Source organism: Cebus imitator, unplaced genomic scaffold (assembly GCF_001604975.1).
Source record: "Cebus imitator isolate Cc_AM_T3 unplaced genomic scaffold, Cebus_imitator-1.0 Scaffold577, whole genome shotgun sequence".
Lineage (NCBI taxonomy): Eukaryota > Metazoa > Chordata > Mammalia > Primates > Cebidae > Cebus > Cebus imitator.
In genome coordinates this window covers 120,793-143,762 of record NW_016107892.1, presented here as the reverse complement: position 1 = coordinate 143,762, position 22,970 = coordinate 120,793, and the positions used below count along the sequence as shown (strand labels likewise).

Sequence of the window (22,970 nt, the reverse complement as noted above, 5' to 3'; positions counted from 1 at the left end):
AAATTGGTACAGCTACTCTGGAAAATAGTTGGGCATTATCTTGGCAAGCTGAACATTCATATATCCAATAAGTCAGCCATTCCACTTCCAGCAATATAAACTCTTACAAATGAACACCAAATGAACAATAATGCCTGCGATAGCAAAACCCCAAATAATTTTCAAAAGGAGAAGGAATAAATAATAATGGAATTTTATGTAGCAGTGAAATGGATATATTACAGCCACATCCGACAATCTGGATGACCACATACAATAATACAATAACTTTTTTTAAAGTTTAAAACTAAACAATATACGTTTTATTTTTAATTTTTGGGAAAGAGTCCACACGCTGTCTTCCAGGCTGGTGTACAGTGTGATCAGGGCCCACAGCAGCCTTGACCTTGCCGAGCTCAGATGATCCTCTCACCTCAGCCACCAGAGTAGCTGCGACTACAGGTGTGCACTATCACACCCAGCTAATTTTTCTATTTTTGGGTAGAGATGGCAACCACCATGTTGCCCAGGCTGGTCTCAAACTCTTGGGCTGAAGCAATCTGCACACCTCAGCCTCCCAAAGTTCTGGGATTACAGGCATGAGCCTCTGAGCCTGACCTGATATATCTTTTAGTGTGCATAGGTTAAAAAAAGAACAAAACACAAAAAACCCAGGGAGTGAACAAGTCAAGTCAAGATAGTGATTACCTCTAGGATAGAGGCTGAGGGATGGAATGGCTGAGAATCACACAGGTAGTCAATGTTCTATTTCCCGTGTTGGGTGTGAGTTTGTCTTTGTGTATTATGTTATTAAAAAAACAACAACTAACCAAGGAATGAATAAAAGAGGGGCACACACGGCCCAAAGATGAGATCCTGCCATGAACCAAAGATGACGACTAATGTGATTCTGGACACCTGAGGGAGAAAGGAAACAACTAAAAGTTTAGTCTTGACATTTTTGAAGAAGAAAAAGGTGGGAGAACTTGCTAAACTACTTATCAAGACGTAAGCTAAAGGTCTACCAATGAAGATATGTGGTACATGTAGCATGGATGGCAGGCAGCATGTGTGGAAGTTTGGTTTGTTACTTTTGGAATCAAGGTCAAATAGAATGGTAACCTTTTCTTTTTTTCTGTGAAAAAAGGAAACAAGGGACTTGAGAGCAGTAGGAATCCAAGCACGGAGGTCTGGTCAGATTGATGCTTAACGTCTCCACTTACTTTTCTTTTTGTAGTGAGAGTTCCAGGCATGTTTCTGGGCACGTCCACCCACTTGACGGTGCGCATGCGGTCATCCCAGTCAGGGACCTGGTCTGCAGGGACCTGAAACATGATCTTGGAGAGCTTGCACTTGATCTGCATGTTCTTCAGGTTGATGGGTATGTCTGACTTCATGGTCACCACTATGTCCTTGGCACACCCAGGGTGGAGGTGGCCCACCTAGGGAAGAGCCTGGTATTAGTATTTTTGAGAATCTAATCTTGAGGACTCTTCATACATGCTGGTGATATTCTAGAGAAGGGAAGGAGCCAAAGGTCTTGGCAAAAAATTCATCAGTCAAGCCTGTGTATGTAGACAGAATTAAATATGTAAAAGAGGTTCTTAGGTAGAAACATAATAATCATAACAAGAACAACTAATATTGATCAAACTTACTTGCTTCAGGCACTATTCTAAACCTTTACACAATTCTCCTAATCCCTACAATAAACCTGAGATGTACAGCTATTATTCCCATTTTACAGACAATGAAACTTGTAACTTGCTCAAGGCTTTTAATTTTGGAGGAGTTGGATTTAGACCCAAGCAGTTGGGCTCAAATGTGACACTCTGAATCAATATAATCTATACAAATTATGGAAAGAGGAATACAGTATACTAGCAGTTCTCCAAAGGGGTTCTAGTGACCTTGGGATCCCCAAGACCTTTTCAGGGGGTCCATGAGGTCAAGACTATTTTCATAGTAACACAAAGATGTTATTTGGCTTCTTCACTCTCATTTTTCTCATAAGTGTACAACAGAGTTTTCCAGAGGTTATGTGATATATGGTGATATGGTCTGGCTAAGTTTCCACCCAAATCTCATCTTGAATTGCAGACTCCGTAATTCTCACACGTTGTGGGAGGGACCTGGTGGGAGGCAAATGAAATCATGGGGGCAGTTTCCCCCATACTGTTCTTGTGGTAGTGAGTAAGTCTAGAAAATCTGATGGTTTTATAAGGGGTTTCCCCTTTCACTTGGCTCTCAACTTTCTGCCTTGTCTGCCACCATGTAACATGTGCCTTTCACCTTCTGCCATGATTGTGAGGCATCCCCAGCCACATGGAACTGCAAGTTCATTAAAACTCTTTTTCTTTATAAATTACCCAGTCTCAGGTATGTTTTTATCAGCAGCATGAAAACGGACGAATACAGTAAATTGGTACTGGTAGAGTGAGTGGAGCACTGCTATAAAGATACCTGAAAATATGGAAGTGACTCTGGAACTGGGTAACAAGCAGAGGTTGGAACAGTTTGGAGGGCTCAGAAGAGAACAGGAAAATGTGGGAAAGTTTGGAACTTCCTAGAGACTTGTTGAATGGCTTTGACCAAAATGCTGATTATATGGACAATGAAATCCAGGCTGAGATCATCTCAGATGGAGATGAGGAACTTTTTGGGAACTGGAGTAAAGGTGACTCTTACTATGTTTTAGCAAAGAGACTGGTAGCATTTTGCCCCTGCCCTAGAGATCTGTACAACTTTGAACTTGAGGGAGATGATTTAGGGTATTTGGCAGAAAGAATTTATAAGCAGCAAGGCATCCAATAGGTGACTTGGGTGCTCTTAAAAGCATTCAGTTTTAAAAGGGAAACAGAGCATAAAAGTTCAGAAAACTTTCAGCCTGATGATAGAAAAGAAAAACCCATTTTCTGAGGAGTAATTCAAGCTGGCTTCAGAAATTTGCATAAGTAGTGAGGAGCCAAATGTTAATTGCCAAAACAATGGGAAAAATGTCTCCAGGGCATGTCGGAGACATTTGTGAGAGCCCCTTCCATCACAGACCCAGAGGCCTAGGAGGAAAAGATGGTTTTGTGGGTGGCCCAGGCCCCCCCCTGCTGTGTGCAACCTAAGAACGTGGTGCTCTGTATCTCGGCCACTCTGGTCATGTACAGTTCAGGCCATGGTTTCAGAGAGTGCAAGCCCCAAGACTTGGCAGATTCCACGTGGTGTTGAGCCTGTGGGTGCATAGAAGTCAAGAATTGAGGTTTGGGAACCTGTGCCTAGATTTTCAGAGGTAATGGAAATGCCTGAATGTCGAGGCAGAAGTTTGCTACAGGGATGTGGCTCTTATGGAGAACCTCTGCTAGGGAAGTGTGGAAGGGAAATGTGGTGTTGAAGTCCCCACACAGAGTCCTGCCTAGTGGAGCTATGAGAAGAGGGCCATTCTCCTCCAGACCCCAGAATGATAGATCCACCAACAGCTTGCATCATGCACCTGGGAAAGCCAGAGACACTCAATTCTAGCCAGTGAAAGCAGCTGGGGGATGGGGGACTGTACCCTGCAAAGCCACAGGATCAGAGCTGCCCAAACCATGGGAACCCACCTCTGGCATCAGCATGATCTTGATGTGGGACATGGAGTCAAAGGAGACCTTTTGGAACTTTAAGATTTGACTGCCTCATTGGATTTCAGACTTGCATGGGCCTATAGCCCCTTAATTTTGGCCAATTTCTCTCATTTGAAACAGCTGTATTTACCCGATGCCTGTACTCCCATTGTACCTAGGGGGTAACTAATTTGATTTTACAGGCTCATAGGTGGAAGAGACTTGCCTTGTCTTAGATGAAAATCTGGCATGTGGACTTTTGAGTTAATGCTGAAATAAGACTTTGGGGGACTGTTGGGAAGACATGATTCATTTTAAAATGTGAGGATATGAGATTTGGGAGGGGCCAGGGGCAGAATGATATGGTTTGGCTGTGTCCCCACCCAAATATCATCTTGAATTGTAGCTCCCATAATTTCTACGTGTTGTGAGAGGGATAATTGAATCATAGGGTTGATTTCCACCATACTATTCTTGTGGAAGTGAGTAAGTCTCCACAAGAGACTTATAAGGGGTTTCCCTTTTCTTGGCTCTAATTTTTTTCTCTTGTCTGCCACCATGTAAAATGTGCCTTTTGCCTTCTGCCATGATAGTGAGGTCTCCCTAGCCACATGAAACTATGAGTCCATTAAACCCCTTTTTCTTTATAAATTACCCAATCTTGGTATGTCTTTATCTGCAGTATGAAAATGAACTAATACATACAATTTTGTATCCAATTGAATGTAAAAGTAGATATGAGAATCCAGCTGTCTTCTATTAAGCCAGATAGTAAAGAAATTTATAAAAACATAACGCCACTTCTTTTACTCAAATTTTTGAAAATATAGTTATTCTCATAAAAATATGGTATTGATTAACATGTAATGGGTTTATGATAACTTGAAATAAATAAATACATGTTTTTAAACATCCTCATTTTTAATTTCTAGTATGGTAAATTATGGTAGACATAGTCCACATAAACCAAAGCTCTTGTGGATTTTCAATAATGTTTAAGAGTATAAAGAAGTCCTGAGACCAAAACGTTTGAGAATTGCCGAAGCATATCAGACATATGGGAAATCCAGTTTGGGCTGTCGAATACAATCATTTATGATTTTGCATACATGAACATACACATACGTGTACACACATATATACCAGTCCTATCATGGTTATATATATATGACAGTCCTATCATGTTTCTGACAGATAAAACAGTCTCCCTCCTCCAGAAAGTGAGGCAAGAAGAAAGGTTTTTCCAAGTCATATATGTGTGTGTGTGCATGTATGTGTACCAGTGGTGTGTATATACAAACGGAGAATAAGCAGCTTTTCTCTGCCTTTTTTTTTTTTTTTTGCGATGGAGTATCCTCTGTCCCTTACGCTGGAGTGCAGTGGCATGACCTTGGCTCACTGCAAACCACATCTCCCAGGTTCAAGCAATTCTCCTGCCTCAACCTTCCAAGTAGCTGCGACACTACAGGCACATGCCACCATGCCCAGCTAATTTTCGTATTTTTAGTAGAGATGGGGTTTCACTATGTTGGCCAGGATGATCTCGATTTCTTGACCTTGTGATCCGCACATCTCAGTCTCCCAAAGTGCTGAGATTATAGGCGTGAACCACCATTCCTGGCCTCTCTGCCTTCTTTGACTCACCCTTTGCTAACAAAAATAATGCACAAAAGCAGATTACCCTATTATATTGTACTGTGTTTGTTTCTTCACAGATAAAATGCAGATAATAGTACTGTAGTATCTATGGTTGGGTGCAGTGGCCACTGCACCTGTAATACCAGCACTTTGGGAGGCCGAGGCAGGTGGATTGCTTGAGCTCAGGGGTTTGAGACCAGACTGGGCAACATGGTGAAACCTGTCTCTATTAAATGCACAAAAAAATTACCCAGGTGTTGTGGTGCATACCTGGTCCCAGCTACTTGGAAGGCTGAGGTAGGAGGATCACTTGAGCTTGGGAGGTAGAGGATGCAGTGAGCAACACTGCACTCCAGCCTGGGCAACAGAGTAAGACTGTCTAAAAAAATAATAGCATTTCCCGGGAAGGAAGGCAGCAAATCACACTGCCAAGTGTGTACCTATGCAATAATCTTGCATGTTCTTCACATGTACCCCAAAACCTAAAATGCAATATATATATATATATATATATATATATATATATATATATATATGATAGCATTTGCCTTATAGCATTGTTGAGAAGATTAACCAAGGTCTTAGAACTATGTCTGGCATATAGTAAGCACTCAACTTATAAATAAAATGATATATTAGCTCTCTTCAGGGTTGGATTTGGACCACGTTGAAATGGAATGGTAAGGGTCCTAATGAACTTTACATCCCTCCAAAAAAGCAAAGTTTATCCCTAATGGCATGCAAAGATTTAAAGATGACAAAGCAGAATCCCCAACCCCCTTAGTCCATCCCCCTTGAGTACTGTGCTTGAGTAGACTCAGTGGCTGTGTGTCAACAGAGCAGGAGACAGTGAAGAGACTGGGGTGTGCCAGTGCCCTGGGAACTCAGAAGTGAACTGTCTATGAAAGCAATCATTGAGCAGAGGCAACAATCTGCTAGAACAGTATCCTAGACCTTGTTCAATGTTGAGCTTTAGTCAGCAATTCAAAACTGTGTGCTGTGGAGATGTGAAAACACGGGGTTAGAAAATTCCAGGTAAAACAAAGTTAACTAGGTTATAACATGCCAAAGGGAACAAGGAATCTTTAAGAGAAAGATGGAACTTGAAACATTTTATAAATCCCAGTTGTCCACAGAACCCATCACCCCCATTCTAGCCTTTGGTGAAGCATTTTGAAGGACTGATACTCTAAAGGACACACACCTAGGAGGACATAGCTCCACACTCTGGGATAGGAAGACGAGGACCTGTATTCACCTATACAGGCCTCCACAGGGCCCCTTGACAGCAGCCTAGCAACAATCTTGGCCAACTTCATTCTTTGCCTTTCCCTCTTAACCAGGGGAGACATGAACAGTGTCCTCTGCTACCTGGTATAAGTGAGGGATGATTCCTGGGCTGTCTCTCAGCTTGAGATACATTCATTCTAAGCCATGCATCCATAGGAAAGGGCTGACAATCAGTCTGGGGTTGGCTTAGGCCTAAGGGATTCCAGAAAATGATGAACGACTTTTATTTACCTGTGGGGAGAAAGTAACTGTAGCTAAAACAGGCCATTGAAACCGTATCACGTTCACTTGGCTGTGATTTGTGACTGTGAAGCTCACATTATAGCTGTGTCCAATGTGGCAGTCCCCAAACTGGATATGGTCCACCAGAGCAGCTAGGGATTAGAAGCAGAAGGCTGTGAGTTTTCCCTGGCCTCCACTGAAGGTCTGCTTCCTTAAGGAAGCATAGTGCTTCACTCTCATACAATCTTTGCATCCTTGGATGGTTATATTTGAAAAACCTAAAATCTCTGAATAACAAGATTTCATTCCTCAAGGAACCTACCTACCCAACCATCTATCCATCCGTCCATCCAACATCTACCCACCCATCCATCCACCATCCACCTATCCATTATCTACCCATCCATCTATCATCTATCTATCCATCTATCTATCCTCCTATCCGTCACCTACCTATCCTTTCATCCGTCATCCACCTATCCAACACCTACCTATCCATCCATCCATCATCCATCTATCCATCTATCCATTATCCACCTATCCATCCATCCTCCACCCACTAACCCAATCAGCCATCATTCACCCATCTGTCCATTCATCCATCCATCATCCATCCATCTATCATCCACCCACCCCACAGCCAGCCATCATCCATCCACCCACCCATCCAGCCATCCATTATCTGCCCATTCATTATTTCCACACCCATCCATCCGTCCATCCATCCAACCATTATCCAACCTCCCATCTATCCATCATACACCCATCCATCATCCACCTATACTCACCCATCATCTCCCCATCCATCCATCCATTATCCACCTATCTATCATCCACCTACTCATCTGCCCATCAACCCATCATCCATTCATCCATTCATCTATCTACCTACCCACCCATCTATCCATATATCCATCCATCATCCGCCTATCCATTCATCCATCCATTATTCACACACCCATTCATCTACCATCATCCACCCATCCACCCACCCATTCATCTACCATTCACCTACCCACTCGTCCATCATCCACCTACACACTCAGCTAACTACCCATCAACATCCACCCATCTGTCCATCATCTATTCACCCATCCATCCATCCATCCATCCATTATCCACTCTTCCACCTATCCATCATCCACCCATCCATCATCCACCTAACCATCATTGACCTATCCACCCACCCATCATCTCCCCATCCATCCATCTATCCATTATCCACCCTCCCATCCATCCATCAACCACGTTTCCATCCACCATCCACCTACTCACTTGCCCATCCATCCATCACCCATCCATCCATCACCCATCCATCCATCCATCCATCTACCCACCCATCCACCCATATATCCATCATCCATCCACCCATGCATCTATCCATCATCCACCCATCCACCCACTCATTCATCTGTCATCTACCTACCCACTCACCCATCATCCACCTACACACTCAGCTATGTACCCATCATCATCCGCTCATTTGTCCATCATCCACCCACCCATCCATCCATTTATCCTTCCATCCATCTATCTATCATCCATTCACCCACCTTAGCCCTCACTTCCATTTGTACAAAAGAAAATAGACCCCAACTCCATTTGTTTGGTGAGACAATACTATAAAGGATTGGGATTGCCAGATAAAATACAGGAGTACCATTTAAATTTGAATTACAGATAAGTAATGAATAATTTTTACGATAAGTATATCCCATTCCATGTTTGGGATTACATATACTAAAAATTACTCATAGTTTAACTGAAATTCCAATTTATTGGGGACTCTTTTATTCTAATTGGCTTACTATGGCAATCTTATTATGGGCATGAAATCTGAGTTCTGAACTTAGATTCACTGCTGGCTCCTGCTTGATCCTTGATAAGAGAGATGTCACTCTGCAGCCTCAAACAGGGATGAAACACCAGGTATATGAGGAGTGTTGATCTCAACTCATGTTGTGTAGACCACCTAATGGTACATTCTAGGACTGTAATTAAGCTTCTAGAAAAATTGTGGGGCTCTGTTTATAACTCACTTTTTAGCAACCAGCCATATAATTAGGGCACTTAACCAATGCTTTTCGATAACAATGAAGTAAATTTTTCCAACCCCAAAAATGTCAACTAAATGAAGCTTCAGTGCTTGATAGACTGTAGCACAACAATTCTTAAGCTTTAGTATAAACACATATCACGTGGGATCTTAAAATGTGGATTCTGATTCAGTAGGTCAGGGCAGGTCTGAAACCCCTAGTTATAACAAGCTCCCAGGTAATGCTGATGCTACAGGTTCTCAAACTGCTCACTGAGTAGTGAGGCTGTGCAGATGTTCTAGAGATGGCCCAAACCTATACTCTCTCTAATTAAACAAGATTGACATTGCCCACACAAGCCAGCTAATAAATGTAGACAGGAAAAACTGCAAGGCATTTATTTACCTGTTAGTTGAACTGGAATTTGAATATCAAACTATAAGCTCCTTAAGAGTAGAGACTTCCTTGTTAATTTTGAAACTCTAGGGATCAGCATGCCTGGAACATGTACTTGGTGCACCATACATGTTCCTCAAGTGAACACATGAATAAATGGAAGGATGGTTGCCATGACTGAGCAAGGCAAGCCACGGTTCAGTGAGGAGAGTGAGACAGTGAGTGAGGGGAGTCAGTCCTAAATTCTCAGGGAGCTAACCAGCCTGTTATGTAAATTTCACTCTTGTTTAAAACAAATGACCCAATAGCAACACTTGTCAACACCTCACTACTGCTTCTCTCACCTGCCACCAAGTCTTCCATATCATTGTCCTCGAGGATCTCTGTGAACTCAGAGATACTTATGCCTTCCTGATTGGCGGATGCCACCAGCCCGTGGATGTTGTCCAACGTGATGTCATCCTCATAGCCCTCTCCCACAATGTGGATGATGGTCTCCTCATACTGGTTGTTGATCACTGACAAGTGGATGATTCCTTTCACCCTCCCAACCTTCTGGGAGTGGAAAAAGACATCAAATTCAGCTGTATCTCCAGGAGAAACAACCAAGGAAGCTGTGTGAGCTTTCTTTGCTGCAAAAAGAAGAGAGAAGTTATGATTTAGAACCAGTTTCAAGAAGTGTGTATCCATAAAGACCCCAGTTGAAGGGAAACTAACCCTAAAATGGGAACGAGCCTTAGCTAGAGGCCAGTGGTGATGAGAATGGGCATTCCTCTCTGGCTGGGCCCTGAGTGATCCCCTATAGAAATAGCTACTGAGATCCATTGCGCTCTAGAAGCACCTTCCCCACACTTACCTTTCTCATGTGGCTTGTTTTCCTCTGTGATGTAAATGTACGAGGTGCTGGGCCTCCCCTTCAGGGAGAAGACTCCTAGTTCATCCTGTAGGTCAACATGCAGCTGGCAGAAGGAAAGCAGGACTGAGTGCTAGGCTTACAGGCTGCTCATAGGCTTTGAGTCTGGGGCGAGATACTGTGCTGGGTTTGGGGCAGGACCCCAAAAAGTTATTGTGCCTACTGTTTACAATAGCAAAGACCTGGAACCAACCCAAATGCCCATCGATGACAGACTGGAAAAGGAAAATGTGGCACATATACACCATGGAATACTATGCGGCCATAAAAAACAAAGAGTTCATGTCCTTTGTAGGGACATGGATGAATCTGGAAACCATCATTCTCAGCAAACTGACACAAGAACAGAAAACCAAACACCACATGTTCTCACTCATAGGCGGGTGTTGAACAATGAGAACACATGGATACAGGGAGGGGAACATCACACACTGGGGTCTATTGCGAGGTGGGGGGCTAGGGGAGGGATAGCAGGAGGTGGGGAGATTAGGGAGGGATAACAATAGTAGAAATACCTAATGTAGGTGACAGGAGAATGGAGGCAGCAAACCACCATGGCATGTGTATACCTATGCAACAATCCTGCAAGATCTGCACATATACCCCAGAACTTAAAGAATAATAATTTAAAAAATGAAGGAGAAATAGACACTTCGCCACCAGCAGACTCACATTAAGCAAATACTAAAGAGTATTCTTCAGTTGGTAGGAAAAGGGCGTAAGATGATGATATGGTTTGGCTATGTCCCCACTCAAATCTCATCTTGAATTGTAGCTCCCATAACGCCCATGTGTCATGAAAGGGACCTGGTGGAAGGTAATTGAATCATGGGGCGAGTCTTTCCCAGGCTGTTCTCGTGATAGTGAATAAGTCTCATGAGATCTGATGGTTTTATAAATGAGAGTTCCCCTGCGCAATCCCTCTTGTCTGCCACCATGTAAATCATGTCTTTCTCCTCCTTTGCCTTCCACCATGATAGTGAGGCCTCCCCAGCCATGTGGAACTGTGAGTCAATTAAACCTCTTTTTTCTTTATAAATTACCCAGCCTCAGGTATGTCTTTATCGGTAGCATAAGAACTGACTGATACAGATGGAAAATTGGAGACCCAGCAATAAAAATTATTAATAAATGAGTAAACCTAACTGAGCCATAAATGTATAAACAATAAGAACAACAGCAGCAAGAACAATAGTAAGGTTTAAAATATTTAGAGAATCCCAGGCCTTCCACAAGTTGCTCCATATCTGTATGCTTCCATTTTTATCTTCTTTGCTCTTCTATCTATACCTATGCTCTTATGAAGCTGGGTGCTTACTAGATCCTGCCGTAGCTTGCGCTTTTTCTTTTTTTTTTTGGCTTTTGCACCTTTGAAGCTTTCGCCCTCTTTCTGGTTTGCACGGACTGCCAAAGGCCCACTTGCTGAAACCCAACTCCTTCAAAGAGCCCCATTCAAATGTCATTTAGAGTGAATTTTCTCTTTATCATCTAGATGGGAATAGATCTTTTTCAAAAGTCTTACAGTCCCTTGTAGAGTGCAGTACATCACTTTTTTTTTTTGGTAAAAATGAAACTATAATGTAATCAGTGAATCAAAACACATTTAGATGTTGAATCTCTCACCCCTACTGAAATTTCTTTTATCATCTTATCCTCATTACAAATGTAGTGTTCATTATAGAAAACAATTAAAAATAAAGAAGATATTAAGAATACCCCTAACCCTACCCACTCAGCTTGGTGCACATCACTGCATACTACCTTGGACAGTAATGATATATTGTAGAATCCAGTTTCCTACTTTCCTTGAGGACAAACACCATGCCAGATTCCCCTCCGCATGCCCCTGACACATAGGTTAATGTATGTGGATCAACAGAGAAGTCCTCCTACATTAGGCATGGCAGAGTGTAACTTTTGGATTCTTCTCCCTTTCAGCCTCATGCTTCACACTCGAGTATTACCTGGGCAGGGAGGATGCCATTGTTCTTGAGGATGAGAGGTAGCTTCTCTGAACGACCAAGCAGAAGCCTCTTAAAGAGGAGCAAGGGGTTTCCATATTGGTTATGAAGAACTGGCCGTACAACCGTCACTCGAGGGAGGTTCCCCTCACCAGCGATGTCAAACACAAGGCCTCGGCTCTTGGCCAGGGTGCTACAGGGAACAGGAAGATTGCAGCCTGTCAGCCTGGCATGGTGGGAATGACACTCCGTGGGGAGTGTGGCCTGTAGCCCTGCTGCAGGAGAGGGAGCTGGGAGCTGGTACCTGGGCAAGCCATCCAAGGTAGCCTCAAAGATGCACTGGTAGTTCTGCATGATCTGCGGGGTGAAGGACACTGTGGCAAAGGCATGGGAATGACTGGCAATGCACATCTTGTTGGGTTCCACTTCAAAAATGTCGACGATGCGGGCATAGGGCTGGTGATGGGGGCAGAGACCAGAGTGTGTCAGCGCCTTTGCATTCTCATTAGGCTTGCTCCTCATTTTCAGGAGCTCCCCCAACTGCCTCATCTAAATGCGGTGGTGGACATGCTCCACTGCCTGTAGGGTCAGGGGCCCTGGAGGGAGCAGCCTGGGACCCATCTCTTAATGATGCCTGGCTGGATTTGGCTAGGCCTATGATTTTTGACTCAAATAGATGAACTAAGCCAGGAAGTCAGATATTCTCCCTGCTACCCCACCCCGTTAACTAAATTGGGATGCCCAAAGATTGGTGTTGGTTGGTATTTAAATTCTTTTTGAGGCAAGATCTTGCTCTGCCACTCATGTTGGAGTGCAGTGGCATGATCAAAGCTCACTGCATCCTCAACCTCCTGGGCCCAAGCAATCCTCCCACCTCAGCCTCCCGAGTAGCTGGGTCTACAGGTGTGTGCCAGTATGCCCAGCTAATTAAAAAAAAAATATAGATGGGGTTTTGCCATGTTTCCCAGGCTGGTCTCAAACTCCTGGGCTCAAGTGATCTGCCTGCCTCAGCCTCCCATAGGGCTAGGATTACAGGTGAGAGCCACTGTGCCGGGCTGGTGCTGGTTGTTAAAATGTGGAGCTGAGCTGGGAGCTGTCTGAATCACATGGAAAATGAGAAGGCTGGATGAGAGAATGGAGCAATGGAAACCCTGTGAGAGAGACATGTGGCCCCTGAGAGATGGACAGAGCATCCACTGGTCTTCTAAAGGATGGACTTCGGATGATGGTGCCAGTCCCAAGGAGTCCCGGCCACGTGATGTGTTCTGACCTGTGTCTGAGGTGTCCAATTCACTGCAGTAAGCCTTGCTTTATTTGGGCTAATCTGAGAGGGTTTCTGCTCCCTGTAACTCCAAGAGCCTTGGCTAGGACAACTTCCCATAGCACTTTATCTGTTCCTATCTTGTGGCCGTGTTTTAGGAGTGTAGGGAGCCCTGGCATGGCCTTAAAAGGATTTTCATTCTCATGGCAAGTAGGTGGGTTTCAAGACTGACTATTCCCTCTTGTTCTTAAACTGAAGGCACTCAGGTTTATCTTTGCTTTTTCCAAGGGATAGCCTTCAAGTTTGTGAGCTAGGGTGGAGGAGAACATGTGATGTCTGCAAATCCCCTTATAAAGTCTCTCTTTAGAAATCAGGCTTGCAGCTGGGTGTGGTGGCTCACTCCTGCTATTCTAGCACTTTGGGAGGCTGAGGTGGGAGAATCATTTGAGCCCAGGAGATCGAGATCAGCCTGGCCAACATGATGAAACCCCATCTCTACAAAAAATATAAAAACTAGCCAGGAATGTTGGTGAGTGTCTATAGTCCCAGCTACTTAGGAGGCTGGGGTGGGAGGATCACTTGAGCCCAAAAAATCGAGGCTGCAGTGAGCCATGATGGTGCCATTGCACTCCAGCCTGGGCCATGAGAGTGAGACTCTGCCTCAAAAAAAAAAAGAAAAAAAAAGTCAGTCTTGCTCGCTTTTTATGTTTTTAGTACAGAATAGGGAGAAAGTTGTCCCTTAGTATCCCAAATAAGATCAGAGAATAATGATGACTTGGTGTCACCAGGGCCTGAGGGAAATCCTAAAAGGGATTGTGTAGTCTCCCCAACCCTACCCCTCTGTGTTGACATCCCCCAGGAATGCACACTCCATTTGTAACTCTAGGCTGATACCAACACCCCTGGTGACCTCCCTACCACCCTGAGCTGTGAACAATGCCAGCTCTAGGGCCTGAAGACCTCTTGGGTCCAGATTCTACTTTCAGGCAGAGAACTGAAGCAGCTGAAATAAGACTAGGGAGTATTGGCTGCACATTGGATTGGAAATTAAGGTTCACAGAAACCCATTGATTAAGACCTCTCTTGGTATCACGAATTTTCTATTCTGTTGTGAAAAAAGGTATGATCTGACTCAGAGAGAAAAGGCAGTTTTGAGTCTGGCAGACCCCTGAGATAGACCATTATTTTATCTTGTTGTGGATGAAGCTTGGCTTTAAGCCCAGTCCTATATTTCCAGGCTCTGGGACCTAGGGGAAGGGTTTAGTCTTTCTAAGCCTCAGTTTCCCTAACTGTAGAATTGGGATAATAATACAAAGTTGGAAAAGTGGTTGTCAGGGCGAAAGGAGGCAGTAAATATAAATCACTTAGCACAGTGCTTGTCACATGGGGAGGGCCAAAAATGCTCACAATTTCACCCTATCCTTAGAATCTCACGGCCCCAAATCTCCCTTACCAGCAGAATATGCAGCTGGAGGCAGGCTTGTCTGGAGCTGGTGCTCACCTTAGCCTCTACCCACCATGCTTTGTCTATTCTAGGCACATGGTGAGCATTTAATGGAGGAATGAGGGTTGCTCATTCATGCGTACCCATTTATCACAAAGGTACCCAGTGGAGACACCCACTGGGACAGATGTATCACCAGTGGCCTAGGGGAAAGCCCCCAGTTACTTCACAAAACTTCCAGCAGGGCCTAAGCCCCAGATAATTCCCACTCAGCCATACAGGCTCCAGAGCAGATGCTGCTGAGGGCCCTTTTTCCAGCTTTATGCCAACCACGGTGGGCCAGGGCCATTGGGAGTGTCTTACCTTATTGGAGATAGGCCTGACTACAACGTTGACATCACAGGCAATCTTTCCCACATTGCTGATCTTGAACCGAGCCTTGGCTTGGCGGCCTACCAGGACATTGCAAAAGATGAACTTGTTCTCGTCCTCCACAAAGAGCCCCCCACTCTCTATGGTCTGCAGGATGTGGTACAGGTTGGCGCTGGTACATATCTGGTGCTCTTCAAATATCAAGGCATTGTTTTCGGTCACAAAGGCTGGAGAGTGAAGGGAAGACTGTGAGATGCTGCCTGATCACTGGATTCTGGCTCTGTAATTCCTAATTTGGAGCTTTGGATTCTCACAAAGGAGAACCACAGAGGACAAACAGGGGAAGTCATGCAAGGGGGTGTGAGGGATGGGAAACACTCTGTCTTGTCTTCCTCTTCTGTACTGTCCTTGCTGGTTGCCACACTCCAGTGAGCGTTTTTCTCCCAATGGTAAGATCCAAGGTCTAGGGTGGGCTATGGAGGGAAGGGGGCAACTGGGCCACTTTGCTTCAAGGCTCCAGGGATCCTATGGTCAAAGTGTGAGGCGTTCTCTTTGCACCTCATCTGCAGTCCTGCGGGGTTACAGATTTTGCATGCTCAGTTACTGAACATTGCTCTGTCACTCACGTTGGAGTGCTGTGGCATGATCACGGCTCACTGCAGCCTCGACCTCCTGGGCCCAAGCAATCCTCCCACCTCATTTGTTCATGGGAGTGACCTGGCCATGAGTGGGACTCAATGGTGCTGGGTCCTGTGCCACAGCCCATCCCATCATGATTCTCAGACAGATTATTCATCTGAGAACCCAGGACCAGCCTCCTGGGAGTGTAAAGCTGTACCTCCCCCTTTAGACTTGCATGCCCTGGAGAAATACAGCTGAAGACACTAGAGGAAGGTCTAGGACCCCAAAGGAAGCAGTCCAGCCATGTCTGCCAGACATCTTTGGAAAAATTTGCAAGAAAGAGGTAGAGGTGTTACAAATGAAGGTTATTTATTTATTTATTAATTTTTGCGATGGACTCTCTCTGTCGCCCAGGCTGGAGTACAGTGGCGTGATCTCAGCTCACTGCAGACTCCACCTCCTGGATTCAAGCGATTCTCCTACCTCAGCCTCCCCAGTAGCTGGGATTACAGGCATGTGCCACTGCACCCAGCTAATTTTTTGTATTTTTAGTAGAGATGGGGTTTTGCCATGTTGGCCAGGCTGGTCTTAAACTCCTGACCTCAGATGATCCACCCACCTCGGCCTCCTAAAGTGCTGGGATTACAGGCATGAGCCACCGCACCGGGTCTCAGATGAATGTCTTTTAAGTGATGTTGTTCAGTATGAGTGGTCAGTACCTGGGAGACAGGCTTCAGCCAGCAGGGTGTAAGGAATGCCGGTAGGCTGGTCTGTAGGGTCTCGGCCGGAGATATCGATGGCTATAAACTCCTCACATCTTCCCACGGGGTCAGCCACACAGTCAACATTGAGGACCTGCTGTCCTCCGGCAGGGATGGAGCCAAACAAGGGGTACACGGTGAACATGCCATGGGAGAAGCGGGCCTGCAGAACAAGGGTGGGAGGGAAGGCAGCTTGGTGGCAGAGTGAGTGACAGCCAGACTGAGAGCTGGGAGATGGTGTGGAGAGGGGGACATGTGGGGTTTCTTCTCACAGCCGCACTCTGGGCCCTCACTCCTCTTCCTAGAGGGACAGAGGGACTGGGATGGGTGGTGGGGTGGGCGTGGTCTTCAGGGATAGGCTCTCTCAGTACTTCCTTCCATGTAAATGCCTTCAGACCAACTGTGTTTGAACTAAGGGCTTAAAGGAACAGACAGACTCCACATCATATAGCACTGATTCAGCTGGGTATCTTGAAGCAGAGGGTGCAGAATGGAGTAGTGGGTATGGTTATGGGCTTTTGAGTGAGATACACCTGGGTTTGAATCCCAGCCCTGCTAAATATTGACTGTTTGACCTTGAACGAATGACTTCTCTGAGTCTCAGTTTATTTATCTATAAAACGGAGCTAAAGCCCCGATCCCAGAGATTGCTGGAGGTTTAAATGAAAGAATAGGGGTGAAGCATGTAACGTAGCATCTGGTATAGAATTACTGCTAAAAACAACACAAAACAGGATGTTGGTGCAATCCTTAGATGTCCCGGCTCTTCTCTCTCCTGCTTGTAGTTTTCCGGATGACTGTAGAATGTGCTGAAAATGCAGTGGCCTGAGATAAGGGAAGGGTCTGGAACAGTCCAGGCTCTGTTCTCATCCCTCCTAGAACAGGATGTCTTGCAATGTTTCACCTCAGAGATCTACGTTTCCTCTGAAACACAAAACCCCGGGACCGAATGCTTTTGGTGCCTTTCAGCTGCAATGTGAAGTGGGGCATGCATAGACGGGACTTCATTTGGCCCAGGCAGCTTTCTTGAGCCTTGGGAGACCAGCTGTCCATGAATACTAGGCTTCTATTGGTTTTCGACACCTATCTGATCACTTGCTTTGCGTGACTTGTGTGAGTGTTCTGTCGCACTGGACCCATACCCTGGCACTTGGATTTGAGCAAAACCTCTGGCAGCTGGGGTTTGTGAAGGACCTCCTGCCAGATCTAGGAACCCCAGCAGACACTGGTGAGGTGGTTAGAGGTCCCCCCTGGGAGTGATACCAGTGCACAATATTGGCAAAGGGTTTAGAATCCTCTCCTGGGATTGGTAGCTGGCGCATGGAATTCCCTTCCCAGGGACTGATGCTGAGGCATGGTATTCTGCTTCATAGTCAGCATGCATGCCTGTGGTACTCATGAGCTTTCTTCCTTTTTCTCATTTTTAGAAAGCTGTCAAGGGCAGTCTCATTTATGTTCTCTCTCTTTAGGGCACCTAGTGTACCATGCCTGGAATCTATCACAGTGGTGAGGTGGTAGGTGGGGACTTTGTTACTGATGAACTTTCAACCCAATTCTGCTCCTCTTCCCCTCGGAGATGCACTCTTTCCAGTGGCCTGTCCCTCGATCTCACTAAACCCCTTCAGGCATATTCTCTAGCAATGCTGTATTTGGAAGAGGTCTGTTCTGACAATGCTCAGACACGGACTCTGCATTCTTCCGGGTATTCGGAACGTCTGTAAGTTCTTACTATGGCCGCTGCAAGTGGCTGGGTCAGTGGTGCACTGCACAGCTCTAGGGGGCACTCTTCACACAGGCATCTGTGTGGACGAGCCCCTAGCATTGTGCAGTGTGACTGCGCAGACATACATGGAAGCTATCAACTAACTTGTTCACTACTTACTCTGAATACCTACTATGTGCTAGGAGATGTCGTGGGCACTGAGATCCCCAGATAAACCATCCTGACAGAGGAGAAGGTTGGAGAGAAGTAAGAAAATAGCAGGATACTGTCTCAAAAGAGCAAGGAGCAAGTTATAGTGAGGGCAAAGAGCTGAGGTGGAGAAGGCTAGAAGAAAGGAAAGCGGTCAGAGAAAGAGGTCTTGGAAGTCAAGGATTCAGAAGCACCTCAGTTTCCTGTGAGGCCAGATCCCGGCTGTGACCATGAAAATAAGCTGCCAACGTAGAGGAGAGGACAAGTTCATTGAAACCGAAAGGCAGAGTCCTGGAGAGGCTGTTTCACTGAAGGCTGAGAAGATATGTAGGCAAAGAAGGAAAAAAAGTCTCTAGAAGAGATGAGAGTTACAGAAATATATGTAGAAAATTATGTATGCTAATAAAATACCCTTTCCTTGACAAGAGGAAACCACTTGAAAAGACCTAAAAACCAACATGTACAAAACCCAGTTCACTTCAAGCAATAATTATTTGTGTTCATAGAGTGCAGGGTACCTACTTCTGTCATTGCCTTCAATGTAGAGGTGGTGGCTGGAGCTGCAGCAGCCGTCTTGTAACCATGAGGGAAAGGCCAAGAGAATCACAAATAACAACAAACTATTAAACTGACACCAGCAACTGCCTACCCTATTTATATATACACTGTATTTGTTTAAACCACTAACTTTGGATTTTCTGCTATCTGCAGCTAAACATGATTCTGATACACCAATCAAGCACCTCCTCCTCTGTGAAGCCTTCAATGACTCTACATAGCTACCAGGAAGAGCAAGACTTCATTCTTCCATCTTTCTAGAGTCTATCCATGTACATGCACCTCAATTATAGTATTTGCCATCTTGCTTAACAACTGCTCATTCACCTGCTTTTTATGAGGAATTCTTATTGTCTGTCTTCAAGTCCATTAATTCTTTCCCCTGTCTCCTCTCTAATATATTTCCCCTACATCCATTTAAAACCATATCAGGCAGCCTTATAGGGTTGCTTCCATTGACAAAGATAATTTAGAAAACCCAGGAAGAGAAGTAAGATCTACTGAATTTACCTACATTATTGCTTACCATTATTTTTTCCTCCTTGTTGATGTTCTACAATTACTTCGTTATTTACTTTCTGTTTAAAGAACTTCCTGTAGCCATTCTTTTGGGATAAATCTACTGGTGACAAATTCTTTTAGCTTTGTTTCATTTGAGAAAGTCAATTTTCCATTTATTCCTGAGAAATATTTTTGCTGGATATAAGATTCTGGGTTCACCATTATTGGTTCTCTACACTTGAAAATATTGTGCCTCTTTCTTTTGGGTCTCTATGGTTTTTGTAAGGAATCTGCTGTCATTCAAGGTTCATTTCTCTCTTGATGTGTGCAAGATTTTTAAATTTTTAAAAATTTTCAGAAGTGTAAGTATGATGTGTGTTAGCATGGGTTTCTTTTGTTTTCTCCTATTTGGGTTTACTCAGATTTTTGAGTCTGTAAGTTTATATCTTTTGTCGAATTTGAAAAGTTTTCTGTCATTATTCCTTTGAGTACCTTTTCAGTCCCCTTTTGTAACTCTTTCTGGAACTCCAATGACAAGAGCATTAGATCTTTTGTTATGGTTCTGCAGATCCCTGAGCATCTATTCATTTTTTCTCAGTAGACTCAAAAAGACCTTCAAGAGTTTCAAAATAGAGTCTACTTTCTCTCTTTTGTTTAGACTGGGCAGAAGAATGGCCTCCCAAAGATGTCCACATCTTAATCTCTGGAACCTGTGAATATGTTACGTTACACAGCAAAGGACTTGGTTGACATGATTATACTAAGAATCTTGTGATGAAGAGATTATTCTGGATTATAATGAGCCCAATGTAATCACAAGGGTCCTTAGAAAGAGAAGAGGGTTAGAAGGAGATATGATTATGGAGGAGGTTAGAGTAATGTGATGTGAGAAGGATCCGACCCCCTGTTGCTGGCTTTGAGGATAACAGGAGGGGACTACAAGCCAAGGAATGTGGGTTGCCTCTAAAAGCTGGAAAAACAATGAAAAGGATTATTTCCTGGTGTCTCCAGAAAAGAATACAGCCCTGCCAACACCTTGATTTTAGCACTCTGACCTACAGAACTATAAGATAAAAAATTGTGTATTATTTTGAGCTTCTAAATTTGAAGTGATTTGTTGTGAGAACAATGTGAAACTAACACAGGAATCCCTATGGTCTGTCTTCAACTCACTGATTCTTTCCTCCGTCCCCTCTCTGTTGTTGACCCCATCCATGGAGTTCTAAGTTTGGTTATTTATTTTCATTTCCAGAATTTCCATTTGCTTCTTCTCTGCATCTTCTTTCTTTGCTGAGATGTGCTATTTAAAAAATTTTCCAGGAATGCTTATAATTGCTCACTGAAACATTTTCAGCCAATTCTGACACCTCTGTCATCTCAGTGTTATCTAGCATTTATCTATTTTCCTTCAGTTTGATTCTTCCTGGTTCTTGGTATGATGAGTGATTTTCAGTTGAAATCTGGACATTTCGGGTGTTATGCTATGAGACTCGGTTTCAGCTGGCTTTCTTTGGCACTACCCTGGCAGGGGAAGGAAATGCACTGATGAGCTACTGCCAGGAGGGGGCAGTAGTCCAGATTCTCACTCAGACTCATTCTTGCTTGGCAGGGGTGGGTGTTCCAGCACTCCACTAGTCCTCAACTGATACCTCCCTGCTGGGGACAGGTGAGTGCCTGCTACTGTTCTGCTGATGCCATGGGAGATGAAGGGGTCCTCTGGTACCATTCCAGCAGGGGACGGGGGAATGTTTCATTACCACTAGGTGAGGTGGATGTCAATGTTCCCCATGTGGTGTCTCCACAAACAGCAGTGAAGGTGGTGGGGGACCTCCCGTTTTTTTTTTTTATTTTTTTACTTTTTATTTTTATTTTTTATAAGGAGGTGGTGGGGGACCTTCAGTTATTTTTATAGGGAATTCTTAATGTCTATCTTCAAGTTCACTGATTCTTTCCTCTGTCCCTGTTTGTCTAAAATATCTCCTCTACATCCATTTAAAACCTTATCATACAGCATTATAGGTTTACTTCCGTTGACAAAGAAAATTTAGAAAACCTAGGAAGAGAAGTAAGGTCTACTGAATTTACCTTCATTATGGCTTATCATGTTTTTCCCTTGTTGTTACCACCCATAGGAATCAAAGTCTTGACTTCCTACTCGACCTTCTCTGACGCAACCCTGGCAAGTAGGTGGGGCACCTCAAGACAGCTTGGAGAGGGTGGAGTCTAGACTCTCTATTTAGCCTTTGCTAGCAGGGGTGGCTTGGGGCCAGATATTTTTCTTAGGTGTTTGGCTGGAGCTGAACAGTTATTATCTAGAAGTTTTCTGTCTCTCTAGGTTAACTGTTGTCTTTAGGTTACTATCAAGAAGTTTTCTGTCTTTCTAGGGGCAACCTAGAAAGGCAGAAAGAAAGTAGGAGTAGGCTTCTGTTGGGGCTTGGTTTTAGTCTGTGTCTGTTGATGTTTTAGGGTTGCTGGCTGCTTCAGCACCCAGTCTGGGAGATATGAGGCAAAAAGAAAACATGGGAACTCACCGCCTTGATGTTCCTTGGGTCCCAAAGACCCCGGGGCTGGTCTGGTTTCTTCTCTCTACCTTTCAGAGTCTGAAGTCTGTTTTATACACAATGTCTAGGGTTCTTAGTGGTACTTAGTTGGGAAGAATAGGAAAAAGTACATCTAGTTGATTTTACCGGAAGTGGAAATCCTCAAATCTTCTTTTATTTAAGCCTGTTTGAAAGGGCTTCTCTTTCTTATTTTTGATTAAAATACATATGAAGAGTTGAAACAGTTTTAAGGCAATGGCGAGCCAATGAAGGTTTTATAGCAAAAGAGAATATCCAAATTAAAGGTAATAACGTATTAGCTTCAAATGAAAGTGACACTTCAGTATATTTGTTTCCTATTTCTGCCATGATGGATTCAAATCCTATTACCCTAGGCAAGTGATTGGTGGCAAGGACTAATTGGGAGATGGCCTTCCTGGGTATCTGTATGAACAAGGAAAAGGATACGCACCTGGCCTGTGCTGATCACTTCCTTCTGAATTGCATCAGAGAACTTGGCTGCCTTGGAAGAGCCAGTTTTGTAGAAGCTCTCACTTTCTCGGGATCTTGCACGTCTGATGTGGCTGACTCTGATTAAAGAAGCAAGAGTGTACCCTTAGGTTGCAGGGTGTGGGGGGTAAGACATCACCTGTCTGTCTGTTTGTAACGCCCTTTGTTTTAGGAATGGGAGAAAGGGTCCCTTTTTGCCCAAGAGGATATTGGAATGGCACAGTTAGCTAGTTAATCACTGACCAAACTCATTTAACAATTGCAAGGAAGCTAGGCAGTGCTTACACTTATTAAATATGATTGATAGGGACACTGAAAATTACTGCAAGAAAACAGCAATTTTTAAATGCCTACTTGAGTTCACTGGAAAGCAGTGTGTGGAAAATTACTTGTGGATGTCAAATACTTCACTTAATCTCATTTAAAAAAATGAAGTGGCAAATAAATTAAGCTCTGTTCTCT

At 44.2% G+C, this 22,970-nt stretch overlaps 1 protein-coding gene across 1 annotated transcript in view; it reads right to left on the bottom strand.

The window, feature by feature from the left end:
* LOC108294393 (hydrocephalus-inducing protein homolog) overlaps window positions 1-22,970 on the bottom strand; it is a 186,004-nt gene that overhangs the window by 58,425 nt on the left and 104,609 nt on the right. The window contains exons 35-43 of the mRNA XM_017516259.2: window positions 22,471-22,588; window positions 16,446-16,650; window positions 15,097-15,332; window positions 12,333-12,484; window positions 12,032-12,221; window positions 10,011-10,113; window positions 9,499-9,786; window positions 6,732-6,874; window positions 1,203-1,421 (exon numbers count right to left, since the gene is read on the bottom strand). Coding sequence (XP_017371748.2) covers window positions 1,203-1,421; window positions 6,732-6,874; window positions 9,499-9,786; window positions 10,011-10,113; window positions 12,032-12,221; window positions 12,333-12,484; window positions 15,097-15,332; window positions 16,446-16,650; window positions 22,471-22,588 — 1,654 coding nt within the window. The remainder of the gene's footprint in view (window positions 1-1,202; window positions 1,422-6,731; window positions 6,875-9,498; window positions 9,787-10,010; window positions 10,114-12,031; window positions 12,222-12,332; window positions 12,485-15,096; window positions 15,333-16,445; window positions 16,651-22,470; window positions 22,589-22,970) is intronic.